The 18,850-nt window shown below is 38.7% G+C and overlaps 1 protein-coding gene across 7 annotated transcripts in view; it reads right to left on the bottom strand.

Moving 5' to 3' along the window:
• cadps2.S (Ca++-dependent secretion activator 2 S homeolog) overlaps nt 1-18,850 on the bottom strand; it is a 192,434-nt gene that overhangs the window by 87,241 nt on the left and 86,343 nt on the right. For all 7 annotated transcript variants that reach the window (XM_041588530.1, XM_041588528.1, XM_041588529.1 and 4 more), the window contains exon 14: nt 8,726-8,827. In XM_041588530.1, coding sequence (XP_041444464.1) covers nt 8,726-8,827 — 102 coding nt within the window. The remainder of the gene's footprint in view (nt 1-8,725; nt 8,828-18,850) is intronic.

Below are 18,850 nucleotides of genomic sequence, written 5' to 3'. Positions count from 1 at the left end.
CCAATCCGGAAACAAAGAAAGCTTTTCTTCTCCTTTTTTATCCACAGGTGCAGACAAACAAGACGAGGGAGGAAACGAAAACAGGAGAGACAACAGACCCTACAAAGAACGGAAACAGCAACCTCGGAGGGAAGCCCGGAACAAGTAGTGTATAATCTATCACAAGTAAAACTTACACCAGTACAAACGAGAGTTTTATCATATGGCCTGAACTTTTGTCCAACGTCCCAGATAGATCCATTCCAATTACAAGTGGATTTGTATCGATTCTTTCGAACATTGAGACTGAAAGTACATTTCTCTAACCAACATGAATATTTGATACCAGAAACTCAATTAGGATTTGACACTGGGAAATTGGGTCTCAAATCAAAAAGTAAATTTGTACCACCTACCACTTACCCTGTAGTTGAAACTTATATTCAAAAAGTGAAATCAGAAATAGAGTCTTCCATGCTATCTAAGAAAAAAGCTGTGAGATATAATATGACTAGACAGGAGATTGACATTTTGAACGAGTTGAAATCAATGTCCAACATAACGATAAAGCCTTCCGATAAGGGAGGAGCTATCGTTGTCATGGACACGGAAAAATATATAAATGAGATTTTGAGACAGTTGTCAGATGATACTGTATACATGATACTTAAAAATGATCCCACTGATGTATTCAAACGTGAATTCAATAGTCTCTTGTCTTATGCTGCACAAAATCAAATTATTACAGCTTCTTCTAAACGATATATGACTGTGGATTTTCCGGTGGTACCTCTTATTTATGTTCTACCGAAAATTCACAAGGACCCTATTAACCCGCCAGGTAGACCTATAGTGGCAGGTATAGGGTCCTTAACATGTAATGCAGCAGAAGTGCTAGATAAGATACTTAGTCCATTGATACAACAAACCAGATCCTACATCCGAGATACAGGTGACTTTCTGGAGAAACTCTCCAATGTACAAAATGATGATGGTGTACTTTGGCTGGCCACAATGGATGTGGCCAGCCTCTATACATCTATTCCTCATATAGAGGGTCTGCAGGCAGTAAAAACCATATTAACGAATTGTGCACTGTATTGTGATATGGAGATTAATTTTTTTATGGAAATGCTCAGCTTTATACTGCATAGAAACTATTTCAAATTTCAGGACAAATATTACCTGCAGACGCGGGGGACGGCCATGGGCTCCCGAGTCGCCCCGGCATATGCCAACTCATTCATGAGTTGGTTTGAGGAGGTGCACGTTTATCAGAATGTACTCTTCACGGGCCACTGTGTGGCCTGGTGGAGGTACATCGATGACGTGTTCCTCCTATGGCGGGGTGACCTGGAGTCCCTGTCCGCCTTCCGTGATGCGGTTAATGAGGTCCATACTGATATTAAACTAACAATGACTGAGAGTTTACAAGAGGTGGCATTTCTGGATGTATTGGTCTCACGTACACAAACAGGTTTCAAAACACGTATATATACAAAGCCTACAGACCGTAATCAATTGCTCCTATATGATAGTCATCATCCTATAGGTGTGAAAAAGTCTATACCAATTAGTCAATTCTCAAGGGTATGCAGGATCACAAATGATCCAGAAGTTAGAGATGAAGATTTGAGAACTATGAGTAAAAAACTATCTGATCGTGGGTATCCAAATGATATTATACAAAAAAATATACAGAAGGTACAATGTAGAGAATCAGGACAAAAAATATATACAAAGAAAAACAAACAGAGAGTGGCTTTTGTTTCACAATACAATGCATATAGTAATGACTGTAAGTCAATATTGTATAAACATTGGCATCTGTTAAGAGAAGCTTATCCCACTATTAAGGAGTTTCAACAAATACCAATGATGTCATTTCGTAGGGGGACTACGATAGGCAATAAAGTGGTTAGTGCGGATATACGTTTACCTCCTATGAAAGAGACCTTTCTGGGACCAAAGAGACAGGGCATGTTTAAATGTAAAGGCTGTGCCCAATGTAAATATGTACTGGTGGGCTCTGAGTTCAGTGACACAGAAAATAAGAAAAACTATAAGATACGTGGATTCCATACCTGTGATACTAACTTTGTAGTTTATATGTTGGTCTGCCCGTGTGGGTTGATCTATGTTGGTGAAACCACTCAGAAAGTTAGAGATAGGTTTTCCCAACATAGATCAACCATTAAGGTAAAAAATAGATCTTTACCTGTATCAAGACATTGTATAGATATGGGACACACATCAGACGATCTAAAGTTTAGGGTTATTCAACACATTCCCCCACCCAAACGAGGGGGTGATCGTAGTTTAATTTTAAAAAGAACTGAGGTCCAGTGGATTGATAGGCTGAAAACATTAACCCCTAATGGATTAAATCGAGATTTTGACTTGCACTTATTTTTGTGAAGGTTTCCCTATGTGAGTTGTAATTGTCGACATAAATGTTATGTTATACTTTGATACATCTGCTATTAGAATCATACTATTGTAACTGATCTGATGTTGCTATATAATAATGTTCATGGTTACCAAGGGGGAGTGGATGTATCCGCTTCCATGTACGCGCGATATCCTGAGATACGCGTGTCCATGGCAACCGACTACGTCACTTCCGTCTTCATGCGATAATACGATCCAAGAAATGGATGCTTCTGTATGTTATACTCTATGGCAGAGTCGTGCTTGAGAAAGGGAACGTGATGCTCCCGAAACGTCGCTATGTATCGACTCTGAACAGAATTCTGAACAGATAAGTTGGCTGTAACTTATACATGTTTTTATTGCGTTTGAAATAAATGCTACGGTTTATCGAACATGAGTGCGACCCTGTTGGAATATATATACATAAGTTTGGCGGATTGACTCACCGCTTATTGGGGATACGCACCACCAGAAGATAATCTTATTACTAATACTGTGCATTACACGTGTTGGACTGTTATATATATATATATATATATATATATATATATATATATATATATATATATATATATATATATATATATATATATATATACACACATATATATATATACACACATATATATATACACACATATATATATACACACATATATATATATATATATATATATATATATATACATATATACACACACATACACATACATACATATATACACACATACATACATATATACACACATACACAAATATATATATACACACACACACACACACACACATACATACATATATACACATACATACATACATACATATATACACATACATACATACATACATATATATATATATATATATATATATATATACACACATACATACATATATACACACATACATACATATATACACACATACATACATATATACACACATACATACATATATACACACATACATACATATATACACACATACATACATATATACACACATACATACATATATACACACATACATACATATATACACACATACATATATATATATATATATATATATATATATATATATATATATATATATATATATACACATATATATACACATACATACATACATATATATACACACACACGGGGTCCATTTACTAAGGGTCGAAGTGAATTTTGAAGTATTTTTTGGGTACTACGACCATCAAATAGGCCAAAATTCGATTAGAATAGAAGATACTTCACAATTTCGACCATTCGAAAATCGAAGTACTGTCTTATTAAAAAACTTCAACTTCGCCACCTTAAACCTGCCGAATTGCTGTTTAGCCTATGGAGGACTTCCTAGAACCTCTCTGAGTCTAATTAACTAATGCTAGTTAAATGTTAATAAAAGTGCATTTACATATATATATATATATATATATATATATATATGTTTATGTATGTGTGTATATATATATATGTATGGGGTCAAATGTGGCTCCCTCCTTTGCGAACCTCTACATGGCAAGGTACGAGGAGAAAATGATACTACCACAATATGGCAAGTTTATTTACAGGCTTTATCGATTCATCGATGACCTATTTCTCATATGGACAGGTACCAAACAACAGTTCGAACAAATGCTGCATGATCTAAATTCGCTCGACTCGACCATTAGGTTCACTGCCTCCATTGATGAAAAACAGGTTTCCTTTTTGGACCTCACAGTGAAAATTGTTGAGGGGAGCTTTCAAACGACCACCTATAGAAAACCCACAGATCGCAACACTATATTATTATATACGTCCTGTCATCCACCACATACATTGAAGAGTATCCCTTTCTCACAAATGATCCGGATGGTCAGAAATAACACTGAACGTACCACGCTGAATGAACAACTAGATGATCTGATTGAGCATTTTGTCCAAAGGGGCTATAATCGACAGGTTCTACTTGAGTGTAAAGATCAAGCATGGGAACGGACTCAAGAAGACTTACTGGAAAAAGCATCCACTGAGGCAAATGAGGAGGCCGAGAAGCGATTGACCTTCGTAACCACCTTCACTCCTGATAATAAACCGCTGGTAGATGCTATACATACACATTGGTCCGTCCTAGAGAGAGACAGATCTCTACCACCTATTTTTAGATGTAAACCGCGGATTTCATACAAAAGGGCACGAAACTTACGGGACCTGCTTGTAAAAACTGACCCCATATATTGCTATCAAAGTGGTGGCGTAAGTACGTGGCTTTCTGCTGCCAAAAATGGATGTTACAGATGTCCTTCGTGCATCACTTGCAGCCATTTGATAGTGGGTCCCTCCTTCAACCACCCACACACAGGGAAGAAGATTGAGATTAAATACAGGCTTACCTGTACATCTAAATTTTTGATTTACTTTATTAAATGCCCCTGTGGATTATTTTATGTGGGGAAAACAATTACTAATCTACGAGATCGGATGGCCAACCACAGAAGCTCAATACGCCAGGCATTGGAGACTGGCAAGGCAGAAACCCCCGTGGCATCCCATTTCTTGAAATACAAGCATACCCTGGCGAGTTTTCGGTGTATGATTATAGACCATATTCCGACACCAACTCGAGGTGGTGATCGTGAAAAACTGTTATTGCAAGCCGAACTGAGATGGATTCACAGGTTAAATACGATCAGCCCGGGAGGACTTAATGAGATGGTGTCTTACTCACCTTTCTATTAGGGGGTGTTAGATATAATGTATTGTGAGGAATAAATGACTGGAGTTTAACTTCGAAGGGGAAAAGCGATAATCTATGAATCAGCGTTGAAGTAGATATTTGATAATTATAAGTTATTTGTCTTTTTAACTCATTCCTTTACCAATTAGGTACAATGACAACTGTGAGTCGCGGGACGTTAGAAAATTCTAGTAATATAGGAATGTAGCTATTGTTTTTAATTAATTTTTATTACACTATGGGGATTGGTGCTGTCCTATGTAGAGACGTATCTGAGCAGTACAATACTTTTTTGAATGGTCAGATTACTTGATAAACACAGGTCTGTACGGGGGGACAGCGATAGTCCGAATAGAGGGGTTACACTAATGTGGAATACTAATCCTTCACCCTACCAGGACAGCGTAGCAGCAAGGCAGATAGTGTACTCCCTACTTCCCTTGAGGGCACCCCTTGTGGCGGTTTAAGGTTGTGGTGGTTCTAATATGACTCTGGGTGTCAGTAAGTATTTAGGATCCCTAGGTCTGATTGAGTACATATATACACTATATATATTAGGTAATCCATTAGGTTTTTTCGTCTGTTTGTTCTTCTGTTTTTTTGCCTTCTTTGCCTTTTGTTATTTTATATTTGTTCTTTTTCAGTGACCTTCCTCGATGGGGTTTTTATGGTGACACTGCAGTATCAGGTGCTTTCTGACACATGGACACGTATGAGATGCAGACCTACCAGCTATGAACGCTATAAAAAATCATGCTTTAGGATCTGACAGGAGACTGCCTGCACCTGCAGATCGTGGGATACACTTGCATGAGTCTGCGGGATCAGCTGATTGATCTGCAACTTCACACAGGACGGGGTTAATGCTTACACAGGCTGCTAGGAATGAATGAATCCGTTTCCCAGCGCATGCTAACTCGTGATTGACGCACACACTGTGCGCGCAACATTTCACCTAATAGTTTCGTTCGGCACAGAATGCACGGGGTAAGATAACTGAACACAGGGCGATCGGATCTATTTTGGCCTAACAGAGATCGAAGCGGTGGTGGATTGGACCTTACGTCCCTGAACTCAGTGGTGTTAAGCAGTGGGAGCACGAGGTTGACACTGGAGCGGATCGCCACGGGGGTGTGATGGTGGTGGCTACACAGGAGCGGTAAGCTTCTACGATCAGTAGTTCAATTTTACCATTAATTCTTTTAATGATGTGTCTTCCTGTTAATGTACACTATGATCAACGATTAATATTACACATAACTGTTGGGAGGCCTCTTGACTCTATCGCAACACTGTATTGGAGGGCTACTATGTGAACAACGGAAGTGTTCCTTGTCCTGATTTGACACTTTTGTTATCGTACACGATTTCACCTGAATGACTAGAATGATAAACTTGTTACAATTGTGTACTGAAACTTCATTGAGCTGTACTGGTGGGGGGAGTATCCAATTAGTGGGACGACAATTATATACGTCAGAATGGGAGGGTTTGGGATATTTTCGCGCCATAGGTTGGGTATTTAAGGGTAAATTTTTTAATATTTGTTACTTTGACAAAGGCTGGTGTGGCAGCCGAAACGTTAGTGCGTTCAATAAATTTATTTCTTTACAATAAGTCCTGAGTCGTGCGGCTTCCTCTGGGGAGGATCGTATGCAGTGCTATGAGGCATGCACCCAGGCCCTGAAAGGACATTTATCGTGAGTGCTGGGATTTTGGGGAAGTATATATATATATATATATATATATATATATATATATATATATATATATATATATATATATATATATATATATATATATATATGTGTACATACATACACACACACCAGCATGTACAACATTTTCTACCTTCGTACCTTAAATAAGGGGCATAATTGACACGTTTTGTCCCAGAATGAATGACCTCACTAATTGAACTGCACACTGCTATTATTTGGAACAAGCCTCAATGAACGATTCAGTTACACAGAATCAGCAGCATGCATGTCATGACTGTTGGTTCTGTTGGTTTTCTATTACTCTACTACACCTTCTAGTAAATGATTTGCCATGTATAAATATGATTTCTTACAAAAAAAAATGATTGATCAGTTTAGTGATTTCAGACTGCTATTATTCTGAACACAACTGTACATGACAATAAGGACATTATATAAATATAATACAACATACACATAACACAGGAATTTCACTGTTCAAATTTCTGATCTAGGGAACTCAAAAGCAGACATCCAACAAAGGTCCCAATGGAAAATTTATTTTAATAACAGTTGCCACACATACAGTATGTATGAATGTGTATGTATAAACATATACTAGGGATCTAGGCATACCAGTGTTATTATAAGTTTATGACATATCATGTATAATATCATATTATTATCTTATGACCTATTTTTCCAGCAGTGTATTGCGTTATTTCAATATATTCTAAATGCTCCAAATTCATAAAAATGATCTAGTTACGTCCCTGGAAAAATGTTGCACACTAAGTAAATGAGCCCCATGAATCACAAGTCATCGTTAGTTCAGCATGAGTTCTATTAGTCAGTGATGTAGCTAGTTTTAGAATAAGGATGATTAAATACTGAGTCCACGTATTGTGCATGTTATACTTTTATTCTTCACAGTGGTGGTTTCTGACATAAATGACATTAAGGATCATTTTCTATTTGCTATTTTTTCAATAATTCAAAAATAATGCTGTAGGATGTTTTAATATGGGTCAAGCAACTTCATGTGAGTAATACAACACAGGAGGGATAAGATTCCCTGATGTTGACAAAAGAAAAGAATAAAAAAGCTAAAAAAGAAACACCTGGGAAAATATATACAAATATATAGGCATGTGCATTCTCTCTCCCCTGGCTCATTAGTATGACTGAGGAACAGATGTTACATTCACAGATTTTTTTCTTCTTTTTTTCTAAAAAAATACTCTATGCCATGTTTTGTAAAACAAAGAAGCTAAATTAAAACCGATCTAAACCCCTCCAAATGTTAAATTGCTTTCCTAACCAATTTTGTATATAATTAATTTGATTCTAGGTAATACACAGGATGGGGGGAGTGGGTGTACAGAAATCACAGAACACAGTCAGGCCAGTTTTGGGTTGGGAGAAGGCAAGTTACGTTCACGTGCTAGATGATTTTATACTGACCCGTACATCACAATTTCACATATAAAATACAAGCATTCTGTTTAATAGATTCCCATATCTGTAAATTGTTATCTACTCTTTACTCAAATAAAGAAGTGAGGTATTCCATACAGGGTGTACTGGCTTTTTTCTTAGGGTGATGAAGCACCAGACAATACCTGCCCCTTCACATTTGTTGCAATGGCTATATATAAAACACATTACATGTGCCCTAAATTTGTGTTTACCCCTCCCGCTGCTCACCAATACAGTGCTAACTAATGCAACCGGCACTGTATTCAGGGAGAAAGTAGCTGGCCTCTGTGTGGATTATGGCATTTGCACACTGCAAATTTTGAAACAAAAGTAATCACTCAGAAAAATATTTATCTGCAGTAAACTTGCATTTATATTGCACTTTAACAGTCAATAAGAGCACATGATTTATATTACTGTACCTAAAATGGCTTATCTGGTTCTGTAAAAGTGAAGCAAGTTGTCCCTTAATAGCTTCAAAGCGATCCTTTTCCTCCATTGTTACTGTTCCAATTCCATCTGGCCTGTGTAGAATACAAAGTTTTCATTGATTTATTTGGAGTGGGGGTAAAAAGCTCCTCCACTGATGGAGTAAATATAATACAGGAATTTATTCATTCAATTTCCCATTTTTTTAATGCCTCTTAGCAAAATAAAAAAGAGTAGGGTTGCCACCTGTCGGGATTTAACCCGGACATCCCAGTTTTCAGAAGGGCTGCCCGGGTCAAGTCAGTCTGCCCCGTTTTCCAAATAAAGAAAACCGGGCAGAATCTCCCATAATTGACATCAGTCAATTGCTGATCACCACATCATAGCCCCGCCCACATGACATAGCACGCCCCACCTGCAACATCACTAGTCCACCCCTGTGACATCAGGGTCCCGTCCCCTGCCCAGATTGTGAGCAAGTGCTGAGTTAATGGTCATGCCTTCAAAGTAATGATGAAAGGAAGAGATGTGCTAGGTTTGGATAGAAAGGCCATGAGCTCAGTTTTGATCAAGTTGAGCTTGTGGTGGTGTTGGTTCATCCAGGAGGAGCTAGCTACTAAGCAGCAAGCGATCTGGGTCTGGAAGTCAGTGGTTAGAATGTGCAATAATATCAGCCAGTAATACAACTAGCTAAAAAAAGAACACGAGGATAGGATGGTCATTACCTCACAGTACACTAAAGCCTCAGAGGACATATGCAATGTTGTCAATGAAAACTGTAGCATTTTGTTTGTCTAATATAGTACTTAGGAAGCCCATGTTGGGTAATAATAGTTAGAAAAATTTAAGATATACTGTATATGTATGCCCTCAGATCTTGCACAGTGTTATAGTAAGAAAATTAATTGGGTGCTTTAAATGCTCTGGCTGTACAACCTACCATAATATGGTCACTAGGGGTTCTTTTAGGCATCTACACATGGGTAAGAATAAAACATCAATGATCAATCAAACATCGAATTACATGTACCAGCACACGTACTGTACATCGTTACTTACCAGTGTGGCTGTACCTATGTGGGTAAGACGCAAAATAGAGCAGCTTTTGCTGAAGGTGAGACGGATCCTCTACCTACCTTTAATGCTATGGGCACTGACTTTGTGATAGAACCTAAAATTTAAATTGTGCTAGAGATTCTCAATTGAAGTAAGATCAGGGCAATTGTTGGACATTCGCTTTTTTGTTCATGAACCATTGCAAAATTTCTTAGGTTCAAAGATTTACTTCTAACCAAGCCTCAGTTTTGTCAGCAGACAAAACAGTATTTAGGACCAAAGTAATTTTAGAACTTTGAGACAGGTCATGAAATGTATAATAAAAAGGTTCTATTGCGCATACATCCTTAACAGAAGCTCAGAGTACAATGAGCATGTGCAATGTAACAAATCTAAAAGATGGCCTAAAAATTCAAGATGGGAAGTTGAGGGCATTGAATATAACTGTCTGAGGGCTACCAAACCTCTGGATTATTATATTAATATCCAGAGGTTTATTATATTAAGTATTATGTTAAGTTATTTAAAATACAGCATTTCTAGACATTTTATTTTAAGCTTCACTTCTTGTTTAACCTTTACTGCACTCTGTTGGTAGATAAGTGCATTAAATTGAAATGCCTGAATTTCAAAGTACAGAGTTGCCATTATATATACACATTGGTAGATTTAGGCTTTAGGGTTAGTTGTTTCCCTTTGAATGGATTTTGAATATATATTATTTTATTACCTGGCCAACTGACAAACCAATCAATATCTACAGTACAAGACATCAGTGGAGTGGAGTCTGCCCAACATAAATGTATGAAAGCATATGAAAAGGGTTTTTATTTGTGTTTTGAGGCCAACTTGACACTAAAAGAAGAGTTCTGCTCAGATTTTAAAGAAAACCATGACTCTTCCCCTTTTACAATACTACAGTTTATGGAAATCAACTAAATAAAATGATCTCATAAGCAGAACAATTCCAATTATTACCAATCCAAATGTTACCTAGAATTTAAGCACAAAGCTGTAGACATATTCAAAAGCCTGTACAAATGTACGCTACGGTGTATACAAATTAAATGACAACTTGTTTGTCCATGTTAACAGACATAACATGGTTATGGAGTAAATATAATTGTCCAAGGAAGCTGACAGAAAGGATTGTGTATCAAAACAACAAAGCTAATATGACTGTCACATTTAGCTGTACCTGGGCATCTCAGTCCAGTGACAGGGCTAAAGGATCTGGCAATGACAAGTGAGAAGGCAGATTTAGCACACTGTCACATCTGTCAGCTCATGTTTTTGTTTACTATTAAACTTGCATCCACTTAGGCACAACCTAATGCTTAGACTAAAAACTTCAAGATATCCAATTTATATGAGAGTACAGTGTGGACACACATATGACTCGGAGAACTGTAAATCATACCTCCACAGAGAAAGCTAAATTAACCTCAAAGGCATTTAATCTTTAGTCCAGTGGTTGAGATGATTTGGGTTTGTTAAAAGAACAGCCTTGCTTACATGCAGTGCTTGAATTGGGATCAAAAAAGTAGAGGGATGGTATGTATGGTGCACGAAGCGCGGCGCATCTAATCGCAGCCCCACCCACAAATCTAAGCCACACCTGCCATTATAATTAGCCTTGCCCACCAATACTTTCTAGTTTTGGCCACTTTAAAGGTGAACTAAACCTCCCTTCCTAAAACCCCCTAAACTTCAAGGCATTGCCCCCTTCTCTGTGATGTGCTTTAGTGTAAAAAAAAAAACACTTTAAAAAATTCTGACCCTTCAATGCAGAAAAGCACAGCGGAGCTCCGTGACCAACTTCTGGCTCTTCATATAGTCTTCGGGTCTCAATGCCATTTTGCGCATGCACAGTCGACGCAGATTCCTGACTTGACCCAATTTCGCAAGCTCCGGCAGTCTTCGTGTTGGCGAAGAGACCCTAAGACTATACAAAGAGCCAAAAGATGGCAACCGGAAGTTGGAATTTTTTTTTTTTACACTAAAGCACATTGCGGGGAGGGGGCAATGTGTGGAAGCTTAGGGAGGCTTTTGATGGGGGGTTTAGTTCTCCTTTAAGTTTATTAACAACACAGCAACTTAGTCCAACAGCAATCAACATGCTACTTTAACACTAACTTGGAAAACCTTTCATGAGCAGTGGCTTTATTTTTACACTCATCTTTGGTTGGTATAAATGTGACATGCTGATTGCTCATGAATTGTGTTGTTAGTGCAGCAACACCAGTGCCATTTACAAAAAAAATACAGAGCTATTATGCTAGTAGTCATTGTAGAAAATAAATAATCAGTGTTATCCACAGGAATGCTAGCAACCACAACAGAAAATGGATGCAATTAACCCCAGAAATGCCAATAACCACTTAGAAAATGGGAAATCGGCATTAACCCCAGGTGTGCAAAAGCTCAGTGCACTACACAGATAGAGGCATTAACCCCAGACATGACAGAAATACATGATGCACAGTAGGCAGTAATAGGTAGTAACTCACTCCAAGTACATAAGTATATACAATTAGTAATAGTTAATATGCACACCCCACACATATTATATAGAGCATTATATGAAATGAGTCAGTAGGTACTGGCACCCCAAGCAAGTGAGATACCGTGGGTATTAAACATTATATTCATAAAATATATCACATTCAATATATATATATACATAAGAACCAAGATACAAGAAACTATACATTGGCTGTTGTCTAACCAGCAAAAGGGAGACCTGCACTGTTACTGCAACCATAAGGGCTCTTACACACGGCCGGTTTTTCCTGCGCTCCCCTGCATTGTGCTTTTTTCCATTCAGCCGCAGGGGAGCGCAGGAGTAGACACACTCAATTATTGTGAAGGGGCTGTACTCACACAGATGAATGTATGCGCCAAACACAGGTGAAATGCAACATGCTTATTCCCACCTGCGTTGGTGCTTATATGCGTCTGTGTAAGTACAGCCCCTTCGCAATAATTGAGTGTGTCTACTCATGCGCTCCCCTGTGGCTGAAAGGAAGAAAGCGCAACGCAGGGGAGCGCAGGAAAAACTGTCCATGCATAAGAGCCATAAGACAACACACCCAGCTGAGATGGAGCTATTTAGTGATGGTAAGCATCATATGAACAAAAATCTGATTGAGGAGCAATGTTTACATTGTCGGTCAATGGACCCCTGTATTCTACTTTACATGCTTCCTAAACAACCTGTTTTTGTTGAAACTGGTCAGATTTGTACTGGATAAAATGTTGAGACTTAACAGATTATGGCTTCAGATTTGGAGTTAATCATGGGCAAGGTTGTGTCTAATCAGTAATGGCAGCCATGAACAAAAATATTCTAATTTCAAACTGGGAATGATGGAAAACTTAATTTCACCTTAGCATGACTTCACAGTATCAAGTAAAAACCTGCCAGCTTTGTGACCATAAAAATAGTTCCTTAAAAAACAAAAATGATGGGTCATAACAGGAGTCGTTGGTTGTTTCAGATAAATATTGTTGTGGTAGCATGTGACAACATTTGCTACAGCCCTATCAGCCAATAACAATGTAGTATTTTCTGATCAAAACATTTCATGGCTGATGTGGACCATTAGGCCTGCACAACCTTTTTATTTTGCATCACACCATCAATGTGACCAAAACTATGATATATTAAACATCCTACCTGAAGCATATAATTTTCCATTAAGTAAGCAATTTTGTTACATTATCAACAGGCAGGAATCTAGAGAGATCACTTGGGCACAAATGACACTGCAAATGGGAAACCAATGGGCATTATGAAAATTATCCTGCAACCACTCACTCATACAGACTTTTGTTCACACTTGTATCTACTTTAATGTTCACATTTTTTCTGTAAACTCAGTTAGGTATGAAATGTTTGGTGCTAATTAAGAAGTTTTAATTGTGTCCACAACCTGTGCTATTTTTTTTTTTTTTTTTTTTCACAAATGTTTTTATTTGTTTTCAATATGCACAAAGAAATTTTACAATAAACAAAAGGAAAGAAAAAGGAAATGAAGATAAGGTAAACAAACAATGTCAAGTACAGATTCAAATATAATAAAGCATTGACAAAAATAAGCTAGAATAGTGTCAAGTGAGCACAGAAAAAGAAATCGGGTAGGCATACCCCTAATTGTAGATATTGAAAGTTACTCACGATTTTACTGTCTGTAGACAATGGGTTAGAGCGTTAGAGGATTATGATCGTGATAGAGAGGAAGTAAACAGCTGGTTAAGATGATGACTCCTGGGGGTTCCCGTCGTAGGTGATTGTTGTGGATTACCCACGGACCGCAACAGGTGATCCGCCTCACAGACAAGATCAGTCCCCAAAAGCAGCTCCCTTTCGTACCACGTGGTGTTTTGAAAAATTTGGAGAGTGAGTGATTGTGTAAGTGGTGTGAAGGTGTTTATGTAAGACATCCAGGTGTCAAAAAACAGTTCAGTGTTTTTTTCTTTGTTTGTTAGGGTTTCTATCCAGTCTAAGTGGAAAAGGTATTGCAGTTTCTGTCGCACTAAAGAGATTGGCGGAGGAAGACGGGACAGCCAGGTATGTAAAATGGCCTTCCTGGCTGCTGCCGCCAGTCTTTCCGCCAGGGCCCTCTCCGGCTTGGAGATATGTGGGGCAGAGTGCAGTTTGCTAAATATAGCCCAGGTGGCGGTAATGGTAATAGATTTTCCAGACAGGTTTTCCCAATAGCCGGCGACCTCCTTCCAGAACTGCTGTATAAGTGGGCAGGACCATAGACAATGTATCATATCAGCTCTGGGAGTTTCGCATTTTAGACAGCTGTCTGAGTGTGTTGTACCTATGTGAAATCTTTTCAAAGGCGTCAGGTAAGTGTGGTGTAATAATTGCAGGGACATTTCCTGGTAAGTACAAGCAGGCAAAAGTTTCATCATTCGTGTGTGGTAACGAAGAATATCCACATTTTCAGATTGTGGGATGATGGATTTCCATTTTGTAAAGGCCATAGTAGTGGTATCAGGATCGACAGTAGTCCTAATCTGTTTGTAGATGTGTGCGGTGGATTTAATAGTATCATGTTTCGGCCATAGGGAATCAATTGGGTTGTTTTTATCTATGTCGGTGAGGTTGGTCAGTCGTTGAGCAGCGAAATGTAAGAGTTGGATCAGTGAAAACTGATGGAGCTGCAAAAATGGGTATTTTTGGAGCAAGGTCGAAATGGGTTGGATTATGGCAGTAAGGGTGATCACGTCTTTAATGGTTTGTAAGCCTTTTGTATGCCAATCCTTGAAAATCAGGCTATTCAAGCCCGGAGAAAAGGCTTTGTTATTGAGCCAGGTGAGGTTTATCGAATTAAAAGGAGATAAGGCCGCTTTCTTGCGAACGGAGTGCCAGGTTTTATACGTGTGGATAAATAGGGGATTTTCCTGCATGCTCTTGGGGATTTCCTGTAATGGCATATGTAGTAGTGAGTTAAGTGACAACCCTTCCGACTGGGCAGCATCTAAAGATAGCGTAGTATAAATATTCCTGTTATGGAGCCAATCACCCACATATCTAAGAAGGGCAGCATCATTATATTCCATTATGTTGGGGAGATTGAGGCCACCGTCTTGTTTTTGGTGCTGAAGTGTGGCAAATTTTATTCGCGGATGTTTCTTATGCCATATAAAGGTCCTAAGAATGTGTTGAAGTCGTTTGTTATCAGTGGTAGAGATGCGGTAAGGTAGCATCTGTAATTTATAGAGTAGTTTAGGGAATAATGTCATTTTTATCAAATGGATTCTTCCTGAGAACGTTAGGTTCGCGTTCATCCATTTCTGAGTGTCTTGTTCAATTTGGTCTATAATACGTCTGATGTTCGATTTGTATATGTCTTTGTGATGTTGCGTCAGATGGATTCCTAGGAATTTTATGTGAGTTTTGGCTTTCTTAAACGGGAGTGGACTGGTCCAGTCCGAGGGGGTGGTATGTTGTAGGCGTAAGGCTTCGGATTTCCCCAGGTTGATTTTAAATCCAGCTATAGTGCCAAATGCATCAATCTTTTGCAAGATTACAGGTAGCTCCGTATTTGGCCTATTTAAGAAAAGGAGAATATCGTCTGCATATGCTATCAGTTTAATCTGTTGTGAGGCTACTTCAATACCTTGAAAGGTGGTGTCATTAAGTAAATGTCTCAGTAAAGGGTCCAAAGCTAAGTTAAAGAGTAATGGCGAGAGAGGACAGCCTTGCCTGGTACCTCTCCGTATTGGGAATCTAGGCGAGTTCAGTCCATTCACCGTGATATGAGTATAGGATTGGGAATATAAGGTCCGAAATAAGTTGAGCATATGGATACCCAAGTGTTGGAATTTAAGCAGTCTTTTAATGTGGGTATGCGTAATTCTATCGAAGGCTTTATCAGCGTCTAAATTAATTAATATGCCATGTTTCCTCTTTTCTAGGTTACACTGATATATAGCAGCTATTGCTGTCCGCAGAGCTTGGACTGGGTATCGCCCTTTAAGGAATCCTACTTGATGATTGGTAAGTATGTGTGGGAGGATGAGTTGTAACCTATCTGCCATGATTTTAGTCAGGATTTTTAAGTCCTGGTTCAATAGAGAGATGGGTCTATAGGAGGAGGGGAGGGTAGGATCTTTGCCCTCTTTAGGGATTAATATGATCCGTGCCTCATTCGCCTCATTCCATAGGGGATAGCCTTGTAGAATATTGTTAAAAAGCGTGGTAAGCAGTGGGGTGAGTTCTGGGAGGAGGATTTTATAGTATTCTACACTAAGACCATCAGGGCCTGGGGATTTTCCATTTTTCAGATGTTTTATAGTTGACATAATTTCTTGTTCTGTGACAGGTGCGTCTAGAATTTCCCTATCTTGCACTGAGAGCTTAGAGAGTTGGGCGTTTAGTAGGAAGGAAAGACCCTCCTCCGGATGATCCTGGTTCTCTTCGTAAAATTGTTCAAAGTAAGATTTGAGTTCTGCCATAATGGTTTCAGTGTCTCGAGCCCAACCCTCCTTTGTCTTTACTTTCTTAATGAAAAGGGAAGTAATGTTGAGTTTAGTTAATCGAGCCAGGAGCCTACCCGGTTTATTTCCCCATCTATAAAACCTGTTTTTTGTGTGAGAGATTTTGTAGTGTGCACTGTCATGCAATAAAGTGTTAAATAAAGCCTTTGTGTCTGTGTATTTTTTCCTGTCCACTTCGGAGTTCGTACGTTTGAAAGCTTTGTAACGTGTCGTGAGTTCCTTTTGTAAAAGCGTGTACCTGTCTTTGAAGCTTTTTTTCTGTTTTATTAAGTACGCCGTGATATGGCCCCTTAGAACAGGTTTGGAAGCCGCCCATAGTAGGTTTTGATCGTCCCAGTGCTGTAAATTATCGTCCAGGTAATTTGCCCAGTGTTGTTTAAGGTAAGTTTGGAAGTCGGTGTTAGCAGTCAGATAGGAAGGAAATCGCCAGTTAAATGATGTTGCTTTGGAAACAATTTGGTTCAGAGTTAAAGTGACTGGGGCATGATCAGTTATAGTTATGTTGCCAATTGTGGAGGCTAAGATGTTAGAAATTTGGGATTCAGCTAAAAGGAAGTAATCAAGTCTGGAATGCATTCCATGTGCGCCAGAATAAAATGTGTAATCCTTGGTGTCTGGGTAAGTAAATCTATACGTATCATGCAGTTGCAAAAACTCACACATTGTGTGTAGAGGTGTGATCCTTCTAAGTGGGTATCTGGAGGTGGCATCCGACCTGTCCATGAAGCGGTCCCATACTGTATTCATATCTCCACCCATTATCAGGTTAGTGGGTCCCCAGGAGTCAACTCTTTGCATCAATCCTGAAAAGAAAAAATTGTTTTCATCATTTGGAGCATATACATTAACTATAGTGTAAGTCGTTTCAGGTGTTTCAATATCAACAATCAGATAGCGGCCATTTTTATCTTTATAGGTTTTAGTCACGGAGCCATTCAATGATTTACTCAATAAGATTACTACACCCCTACATAGTAACATAGTAACATAGTAAGTAAGGTTGAAAAAAGACACATGTCCATCGAGTTCAACTTTTTTTTTTTTTTTTTTTTTATTAACTACCTATCTGCCAGTTGATCCAGAGGAAGGCAAAAAACCCATCTGAAGCCTCTCCAATTTGCCTTAGAGGGGGAAAAATTCCTTCCTGATTCCAAAATGGCAATCGGACTAGTCCCTGGATCAACTTGGACTATGAGCTATTTCCCATAACCCTGTATTCCCTTACTTGCTAAAAAGCCATCCAACCCCTTCTTAAAGCTATCTAATGTATCAGCCTGTACAACTGATTCAGGGAGAGAATTCCACATCTTCACAGCTCTCACTGTAAAAAATCCCTTCCGAATATTTAGGTGGAACCTCTTTTCTTCTAATCGGAATGGGTGACCTCGTGTCAGCTGGAAGGACCTACTGGTAAATAAAGCATTAGAGAGATTATTATATGATCCCCTTATATATTTATACATAGTCATCATATCACCCCTTAAGCGCCTCTTCTCCAGCATGAACATCTCCAATTTGGCCAGTCTTTCCTCATAGCTAAGATTTTCAATACCTTTTACCAGCTTAGTTGCCCTTCTCTGTACCCTCTCTAATACAATAATGTCCTGTTTGAGTGATGGAGACCAAAACTGTACGGCATATTCTAGATGGGGCCTTACAAGTGCTCTATACAGTGGAAGAATGACCCCCTCCTCCCTTGACTCTATGCCCCTTTTAATACAGCTCAAGGCCTTATTTGCCCTTGATGCTGCTGACTGGCATTGTTTGCTACAGCCAAGTTTATCATCTACAAGGACTCCAAGGTCCTTTTCCATAATGGATTTGCCTAGTGCAGTCCCATTAAGGGTATAAGTAGCTTGGATATTTTTACATCCCAGGTGCATGACTTTACATTTATCAACATTGAATCTCATTTGCCACTTAGCTGCCCAGATTGCCAGTTTGTCAAGATCATGTTGCAAGGATGCCACATCCTGGATGGAATTAATTGGGCTGGATAATTTTGTGTCATCTGCAAACACTGATACATTACTTACAACACCCTC

The sequence above is a fragment of the Xenopus laevis genome, chromosome 3S (assembly GCF_017654675.1).
Source record: "Xenopus laevis strain J_2021 chromosome 3S, Xenopus_laevis_v10.1, whole genome shotgun sequence".
Classification (NCBI taxonomy): domain Eukaryota; kingdom Metazoa; phylum Chordata; class Amphibia; order Anura; family Pipidae; genus Xenopus; species Xenopus laevis.
Note: the sequence above shows the minus strand (reverse complement) of the source record. Positions and strands in the feature narration are given on the sequence as shown.